This window comes from Nelumbo nucifera, chromosome 5 (assembly GCF_055504915.1).
Source record: "Nelumbo nucifera cultivar China Antique chromosome 5, China Antique-T2T, whole genome shotgun sequence".
In the NCBI taxonomy this organism is placed as follows: domain Eukaryota; kingdom Viridiplantae; phylum Streptophyta; class Magnoliopsida; order Proteales; family Nelumbonaceae; genus Nelumbo; species Nelumbo nucifera.
In genome coordinates, this window is record NC_142653.1 from 17,795,541 (window position 1) to 17,805,042 (window position 9,502).

The following is a 9,502-nucleotide window of genomic DNA, read 5'->3' on the forward strand; positions in this document are numbered from 1 at the left end:
GAGGTGGCAGTGATGTGGCACTAGATATTGGATACCAGTACTGAAAACGTTTCCTAAAGCATTGATACCAAACAGAAAAAGTTGATATTATTCCATGAAACATTCTATTTGATAACAATTTCAAACAAAAAAACACTATTTTCTGAAAAAACGGTGCTCCCAACCCACACATTAGCAAACGGTAATGCAGCATCGGTGCCAATTGCCAAACATATACCAGAGAAACTCTCTCTCCATTTTATTTCGTACTTGGTACATTTTTCTCATCAACTCTTCGCCGGAATGGCCAGAATACAGAACACCGGTCGAACCACTATGCCACCGGATCCTATTAGCTATTACTATCGTTTTTTATTGTTAAGAATTCAATGATGGGGTGTGAATGTGATCGGACAGGTTTTATCCGGTGGCAGAGCGAAATTGACCTGAAAGTTGCCACGTGGAAAGATTTAGGTTCACTTTCACTAGCTCAGTAGATCCCACTTAGCAAGCATAAAAAGCTAATGATGGGGCGTGATAGGACAGTTTTCCCAGGTGGCAAAGCATCTTGAGCCGAAACTTGCCACGTGGAAAGTTTTAATTTCATTTTCACCGGCTCAGCAGCTCCCACTTGGCAAGCATAAAAAAAAAGTAGGATTCCAAACATGTTGGATTCGAAGTTCAAACAAAGGAGCCACCCTCTTGAAATGATTATGGAAGGAAACAAACAAGACTTATTAAAAAGCGATGAAAATAAATGTTAAATTATGCCACCGCCCACCAACAAGGTCCAGGTTGTTTGACCCATTACTGTTCATGTGACCCCACTATCCGTCAATCTGGACCACTCGATCGGTGGACAATCTGTTCGATGAGTAAAAATCCCAACATGGTTCTCTCTCTCTCTCTCAAGTCTGGTATATTTATTTGATGAACCGTGAGCGCACAAGGACTCAGAGTGGGGCCATCAGCCAGGTGGGAATGGTTATGATGAAGAGGAAGACAACGTGGGATGAGAGTTGAGGGATGAACCTGTGAAGGCGATCACAACCGATCAAAACTTCAAAACCAAGAGCCAGTGTCATGAGCTTCTCGCAGAGTCGCAGTCGATCATTGACATTTGACAGTGAACCAGGTCATCTTCTGCTTACCAAAAGCTTTCTAGCTCCCTGAGTTACTCACGTAAATCACGCGTTCATGTTCTCTCTCTCTCTCTCTTATTTTTATTTAGTTTGTTCCGAAAAAGAAGCAGAAAAAACCCTTGTAAATTTTATTGAAAACCCACTTCAGAAAAAAAAAATTCATTACTCGAATCCTAGAGAGGAGAGAGAGAGAGAGAGGAGTAAAGGAATGGCAGAAAAAGAATGGTGGGGTGGTTAAGCAAGCAAGGAAGGAAGGGAGTACAGGAGTACCATGGGAGTCTTTTATAAGTCCACGGAAGCAAATGTTATGGGAATATTGCAGTGGACAGAGTGGCCAAGAGAGATAGAAACAAAGAGTATGGTGGAAGCTGTAATTGTATCTCTGTTAGAATAACAAGCCTTTTGCAGTGATGTAGGTGACACTCGGTAGGGTGGCTTTGTACTGCCTTTCCCCTGTACTAAAAATAGTTGTAGTAGTGAAACAACTGAAGCTAAAGTGGGCTCCCCAGTGAGAGAAAGAGAGAGAATCCACAGTGATATATCTGTTAGATAATGAGAAAAACACTGTCATGATAGTTGATCAGTACTAAATAACAACAGTTTTTCCAGCCGATGAATAAAAGACAACAAACAAGAGAAAAAAAAAATTAAAAGAGAATATGTCTCACCATATCTATATATCTTCTTTTCTTCTTTGAAAGTTGAAGCTTGAAACTGGAAAAAAGAATATCTGGGGTTCATTCCTGATATTTTCTGGTTTGCTGATTGTTTGTATAACATAACAAGATCCATTTTCTGCTATAAATAAACAAACAATGAGATGGGACTTGAATATCAGATTGACTACATGAGCAGAATTCAGAAACAACAAACGCTATCAACAGTGGGAAACCAAAGGAGCGTTATGTATATCAATCCCATCTCATCTTTTGTAAATAGAGTGAGACCCAAAAGTAAAGAATGACAGAGAAGGAAAAGCAGTTTTGTCTCTCACACACACTCTCTCTCTCTCTCCAAGGTCCTCTGAAGTAAAAGGCTTAAAAGAAAGGAAACCTGTTTGCCAAACAATGGAAAGGAACCTTAAGATACCGCATCTCCCTCCTCTCACCATCTCTCTCATTCAAATGTATGTTGACGGGCCAGCATTCAATACACTTTCAAACCACCACTTTTTCAGACACCACCGATTCCACCAAATCATACTTCTCTGAAACTAATTATTACGAAAAGCCCTAGGCAGAGAGGGAGAGAGGCTGGGTGTTCCTTGGCAGGGCTAGGCAAACCTCACCCAGTAGCTGGTAGCTACTGCATACTGTTATGTTGCAGCAATCCAGCAGAGGAGGCTAAGAGCCTGAGACTCAGGTCTAGAGAGAGAGAGAGGAGGAGGAGGTCTGGAGACTGACTGAACATGAAACAAATCAAAGATATGGCATCAAGCCTATTTAATAAGAGTCTCAAATCCATTACAGATCCCAAGGAAGAGATTTAGAACGAGCGAGCGAGACAGAATTTCAAATTCATAAAGTACCCAGAAATATAAAATATAGAAAATTGTGTATCAAGACCACCTTCACCAATCACCAATCACCACCCACGTGATAACAAACCACATGAATCCATTAACACCCGTAATAGATAGATGGGGAGTTAGATATTACAGATTTCAAAGAAATATTGAGGTGTGTCTATTTTCTTCTTTAATGAATCAAAGACCATTAGCTGCTTTTCTTTTTATTGCTAACTTGCTAACATAAATTCATAAACAACCAACCTTGCTCCTGTATGATCATGCGCCTTTGTATAGGAGCAGAAAATTAGAAGAAGAAAACAAGAAACATAAAAGAAAATAGACAAAAACGAGAACAACTAAACATGAACAACCACAACTATCGATCGCTCTTTGTCCAAAATAAATGATGATAATAATAATATAATATGATCTACCATTTTCTGCTCCCCTAGCTTAATTAGTCATCATGTTAAGCTGCAGAAAAATAAGGCAAGAAATCCGGAAAGAGAAAACCAAATGGACAAAGAAGAACAGCAAGGAGAAAAGAATATTAACTAAGATAGGTTTTGTCATTTTCTCTATTATCTGGTATTCTCTTTTTGTTTTGTTTTCTGAACAATATAAACCCTTATCTCCTGATCAAACTAAGGTAACCCACTGTATTGATGTAAATCCGTCCATGCTTGAGTTCCGTTCCAGCTGCTGCTCGTATTAACGTTACTGTTGGCGGCAGTGGTGGTGGTGGCTGTTTGGGTGTAAGAGTTATCGAAGAACCACTCCGTGGTTGTGGTAGCAGAACCACTCACGCCACTTTTTGTTGGATTTCTAACGCCAGAAACCTCCGGTTTTGAGACGTCCAGGTTCTGAAACGAAATGGGTTGTGGTTTCTGCGCCTGATTTTCGAGTAGGGCTGTAGGAAGAGAAGAAACAACGCTTTCTTTCTGATTTTCTCCACCAAAAAGCATGGCCAGCCTCTGCTGCTGCAACTTCCAGTGAAGATCTTGATTGATAGAACTCAAAGACTCGATGGAAGATGCAAGGCTACTGTGAACATTCATCGAACCCATCTCCTGAATTCCCCCACTGAACTTAAAACCCCCACTCTCTCCTTGTCTACTAACTGAGGGAGCATGGTAATTAAAACCCATCAAAGACCCAGAATTTGCCGCCACCTCATCGATATTGAAACAAGAAGGATTGGTGGCTGCTGCCGTTGTTGCTGCAGTAGATGAGATATCTCCATATGAAAGAAACTGGTTATTATAAGCACCGCCTGCGGTTGAAGAATGGAATCTAGAGAAAGGAAGGCCGCTACCTAGCTGAAAATCCATGGCAACTGGTGAGAGCCCATGAAAGAACTTCATTCCACCTGTGTCAGACGATGCAGCGGAGTCCTTGGTATCGCCGGATAGTCTTGAACCTGATTTCGTTCTCTTGTTTTTCCGGCAACCCCCGCCGATCGGAACGTTGCGCAAGGCACCTCCTTTGGTCCAGTACCTTCTACATGTCTTGCAGAAGTGTCTTGGCTGAGTGAGACTGTAGTTGTTGTAGTAGCAGAATTTGGTGTTAGGAGAATCGCATCGTGGGCATTTCAACGGTTGCTCGGGTGGCCTTAGTGATGCAGTCTTGCGGCTTCCAGTGTTCTGGTCATCGTCGTTGGTCGGCGGATTTGCCGGAATATTATCTGGAGAGATCATGCCTCCTACTATAGAGAGGGGGAGGGGGGAGACTAAGGGGGGAATGGAACAAGGACCAAAAAATGAGGCAAGGGCGGGTTGTTGTTCGGGAAGTTGAGTACTTCAGTTTCCTCTTCAAGAAGCAATCAAGAGACCCAATTCAATAGTTTCATGCATGGGGTTGAGAGATGGTAGATTCTGCTTGTGATCTTCATCAAAGAGGGGACTCAGAAATGAAAAATATAAATTCTACTTGAGATAGAGAGTTCGGATTGATCGGATAAATAAACATCAGAGAGAGAGAAAGAGATTGCCAGAAAATATAGTGGCTATGTATATATATTAGAGAGAGAGAGAGAGAGAGAGGGAGAGAGAGAATAGAAAGTTGTTGATCTGATCCTAAACTGGCAGAATGGAGAGATCCAGAATGACAAAAAAGCAAAGTGAAGCATGGGTAGGTGTTTGATGATGTGTGACGGATCATAAATGCTTGCACCTCCTCCACTATTTTTTTTCATAAGAAGGTCTAAGGGCATGCTCATAAACAATTAATTATGCCCATCTTATTCTTAGAACATAATTAAAAGGGTAATTAACTTCCAGCTTCATTAATTAATTTCCAGTTTTCTTTCTTCTGTTTTTACCTAGGTTTTGCATGTGGACATTATTAATGCTTCCAAAGCATGGATGCAACAATTAATGCATGGATGGATTCATACATAACTTAGTACATGGTTATGCTTGGATGGATATCAGATTGGATTATTGGAAGCAGAATACTAAAGCCAGGAGACCCAGGACAGCAGTGACAGAGATAGTGGATGTTAGAGAGAGAGAGAGAGGGGTCAGTGAGGCAACAGCAGCAGTGGGGCTGCCAGTGGTTGCAGCCTTGTCTATTACTCCCCATGTTAAGTCCCTTTAAACGAAGGGGAGCACCCCCACCCCACCCCAAGTTGAAAGGAAGCCCCACTGCCCTAATAACAATTACAAATAGGTGGGAAAAGCAATATTTTCCTGATAGTGTTTTCTTTTTTTTTTTTTTCTATCTGTAAGCTTTGCTTATATATAATAGCTTAATGTTTGATTAATGAACTCTGCATATAATACTTATATTACATGAGTCAGTCTCAGTCTCAGACTGAGGAGAGGAAGGTACGTTTAGATATGCCCCCATAAAACTGCAAAGATAAAAGCTATCATTTCTCACCTCATCATTTCTAAAATTGGATTTGACGGTCCTGATGATTCCTTATCTTATTTTTTCTCTTTGATCGTTTGAGTGAAAATTTTGGGAATCGGACACCTTACTTATTTATTATTTCTCTGATTTATGGGCAAGACAACAAGAAGAGGGTGAGCCGGTGAGGTGACCCATGAAAAAGACTGTCTGGGAAATGCTTAAAAAAAAACGATTGGAATATAACAACCTGGGGAATTGATGGAACGGACATGGGCAGCAGCGCAGTGCAATAAACGGGTCTGACCTGAACTAGATCAGCCAAGCTCAGATGATCCAAGAGGTTGGGGTTGGGATGTTTGTTTGATGTGATGGGTGGATGTGGATCAATACCCGATTATGGTTTTAAAATGTGTGGGTTTTTTTTAGAATCCAAATCCGCTCATTATATCCCAACGTGGTTGATATGAACCATCTAAGCTCCTTGTGGAATCCATGTAAAATTTTGCACCGGTTGGCATTTGAATGGATTAATCGGTGTTTAAATGGAATGGAATTTAAAGACTCATTTAAAATAAAGTTTTATATCGATTATCGACAAAATTCAAAATCTTTTTATGGTTCAGTATGAAATTCCATCGATAAGGCTTTACACCGCTTCCAAACGCAGCCTAAGGGATAGGGTCCCCCCCTGGAATTCAAATTGACTTTGTATAATCATCAGGAGCTCTATATATATATATATATATATTATATATAGCCCACTTTGAATTGATGTTTTAGCAAAGTGACGCAACTATATAGAAAGCAGCAGTGTTTGTCATATGTGTATAAAGCTCCAATACAAGGTGAGTGAGGTATAGGGTGGTGTGGAGTAGGGAGAAGGTCCACTATACATTGATTACAAAAAGTGAGAATATGGAGCTAGCACAGTTACCTCAGCCCTAGTTATTATGCAGCCAGTACTTACTATAAGATAAAAGATACTTTAGTCAAGGGTCTAGAGGCTCAATCCACTCCAATCTCCATGTTCAAAGATTGGACACTGGAGGGAACAGAGAAAGAGTGCATATTCAACCTGATTAGGTCAGATTGATGTCTACCCTAGCTTAATGCATCAGAATTCAGGTAACCAGATTGTGTGGTACCACTCCTTCGTCAAGACATAATCACAACTTTAGCTGTAGTGGCTGAACTGAATCACTTATTGTTTTGCCTTTTAATGAATAATAAATCATTAAGCTGAGCCAAAGGTTCCAAACATCTCCTGATGAGTGAAGCAATTAGAACCCACATGAACATGAGAAAAGACAAGAAGAAATGTAGCAAGGAGTGTGGTGTTGAGTGTTGAGAAAGAGTTTAATTGTTGGTTGCTGCACCGCTAAGCCAAGGTGGTTGGGTTGGGTTGGGTTTCTGAGGCAATCGAATCGAGGTTGGTTAGAAGTAGAACTGACGCGGCACGGGCTGAGAGAAACTGCAGCGGCGTGAAATAACAGGCGAACGGCAATTAAGCTGCTACCCAACACTCACACACACTTGATACAGGGTGAAGGTGGGGGCTCGTGAGAGGAGGACTGGCTTTGGCTGGATTCCCGTGAACTCAAAAACCCAAAATCCTCCACTGTCCGGAATCCGGATACTCCACTCCAGTAGGCTATCTAACATCTATACGCCTCACTCATTCACGTGCCACTCAAACAAACCGGAAAAAAAAAAAAAAAGTAGGACCCACAATTTAGATGCCAATCCCACGGTTTCCAAGGGACTCATGTGATGTTGATGAACACGTCACCCACTCGGGTGTTAGGTCTGATCTGAGGACTAGATAGGTTGTTGATTCAATTCTGTTCTGTCTTTTAATTACCATGACGCCCTTCGGTGTTGCTGCCTAATTTCAGTCCTATAACAATGGTATTTCGGTCATTTGGAGAAAATTCATGGTTGACGAAGGAAGAGAAAAGAACAGAAAGAAACCCTACTTACACTGCTAAGCCTAAAGCCCCGAGGAGGAGGAGGAGGAGGAGGAAGGTGGCAGCGGACTGGTGTTGGCGACACGTAGGAGGCGTTTTGGCCACGTGGCCTGGATGAGTCTGAAACACTATCGACTCTCGCTCTGTCAATAATTGAATTAACGGCATTGATTCATTCATGTCGTTGCTTCTGCCTTCTTCAGTTGCTGCCTTTCTGCGGAATTCGCATCTGCGACTGCTCTTCCTCTCTGTACGTACGAAGAGAACACACAGCAGCCAACTAGTAGAAGAAGATCAAGAAATGCGTAGAGAGAGGAGAGAGAGAGAGAGAGAGAAAAGATGTATGTGCGCGTACGGATCGCGTGGTTTATGTGGAGGATAGGAAGAAGCAGAGCTCGCCCTTCTATGAGTAAGAGAGGCTATTCTGGTCATTTCGGGCTCTTCCCTCTTGTCGCTATCTACCACGTACATACGGTATTCTATGCTCCCGACTCCACACCGATCCTTTCTGGGGCTTTTGTTCGAAGTGTCGCTCTCTCTCTCTCTCTCTCTCTCTCTCTCTCTCTCTCTCTCAATCCCCAAGTCTGTGTGTCGTATGCATATCCAGAGAGCTTCCCCTTCCCCCTAAAGCGCGCTTCTGTCCCACTCGGCGCTAACCCAGTTCCTGAATTCTGGACTCTGGACCCTGAACCCACCCATTTTCTTCTCTTTGAGTCCTGACCAATGACCACCCATACTGATTACTGGCACCCTGAATCAGGCTGATCATCGTAGAGGACACCTTGGACATGGGACGACTGCCCTACGTCCCAAAGGCCAAAGGCAGCTGGTAGCTGCAGTCTGAGGGGGAGGGGTCCTCAGAACTTGCCACGTGTTCTCACTGGCGACTTGAATCAGAGCATCAGGATCCGATATTACTACACAAACAAAATCAGCAAGCATCCGATGGCTTTAGAATCTTTGGCTGCCTGAGAAATGCATATTGTTCTTTTTAAGGCTTAAGCTGTCTGACTCTTGAAGGGAGTTGTAATATACATTATGGCATTATGCTTCCCTCCATGTTCCATCATGATTTTCAGCTCCATGAATAGTCAAGCCGGGCCCTATTGAATAGTAGACCCTGATCCTCAAAGCTTTTGAGGCCCAGACCACTTTACAGGTGTTTTGGGCCCCAGACCCAAGGAACATTTGGTCTTTTTTACAATTTGTTTCTTCTGTCTTTGTCTGATCTATTTCTCTTTGGTGCACTTACAGGTGCCACAACGAAGGGGGTGGGGGCCCTATGAGGTGGCCTATCATATGAGGTTCCACCAAATATAGAGCATTTAAGCTCAGTTTGAAAGGAGTGCAAATACATGGTTTCATTTTTGTTCATTATGGGTTTTATTTTAAAAATTAAAAAAAAAAAAACAATGAAGGGCAAAATTGACTGCAAGAAGGTAGTTTTGGAATTAAGAAAAATTATAGAAGTCATGTGACATTGCATGCGAATGGTTTATAATGGCAAGCTAACGGTAGAGGAGGATTTTGTCCAATGCCAGAACTTAAGGATCATTAAATCATTTTTCAAACAGTAGGATAAATTTTTATCCATTTGTTAAACGATAGAAGGGTACTTCAAGTATTTAACCCTATATGAAAATATCTTTTAACAGAGATTTGGGATCAAATCCCGCTGAGGGTTAAGGGGGAGGATGGACTGCCCCTCCCGGGTTGTGTAGCTCCATGAAAAAAAATGAACATTCTAAGTTCAAACCAACCCACACTTTTTGTTTTGAAATTTCAGTTAGGACCTCGGCTGGGACACTGGATCTGCTACAAACTAGACGTGTACAATGGGTCGTTGACGTGTTTACTTTTGACTGGGTTTGATAGTCGATCGTGCACGTCTTGTTTGTAATGGTAGCAGACTCTGAGACCTGAATCAGAGATTCAGATAGTGAGGTGATACTCAACTTGGAAGCTCAAGACAACCCCTCTTTTTTCTCGGTTGTCCTTTACCCGACCACACGAAAAAGAGATTGAAAAGTATTGGAAAGTAACGATAC

General features: G+C 42.0%; 1 protein-coding gene across 1 annotated transcript; it reads right to left on the reverse strand.

Moving 5' to 3' along the window:
- Positions 1-168: 168 nt before the first annotated feature.
- LOC104595537 (dof zinc finger protein DOF5.7) lies at positions 169-4,726 on the reverse strand. Its single transcript, XM_010256291.3, has 2 exons — positions 1,790-4,726; positions 169-1,663 (listed from the first exon to the last, which is right to left on the reverse strand). The coding sequence occupies exon 1, from the start codon at positions 4,326-4,328 to the stop codon at positions 3,276-3,278; it is 1,053 nt and encodes a 350-aa protein (XP_010254593.1). The 5' UTR covers positions 4,329-4,726; the 3' UTR covers positions 169-1,663; positions 1,790-3,275.
- Positions 4,727-9,502: the final 4,776 nt, after the last annotated feature.

Coding starts and splice junctions, on each gene's coding strand:
- LOC104595537 (XM_010256291.3), bottom strand. CDS start 4,328: ATGATCTCTCCAGATAATATTCCGGCAAATCCGCCGACCAACGACGAT.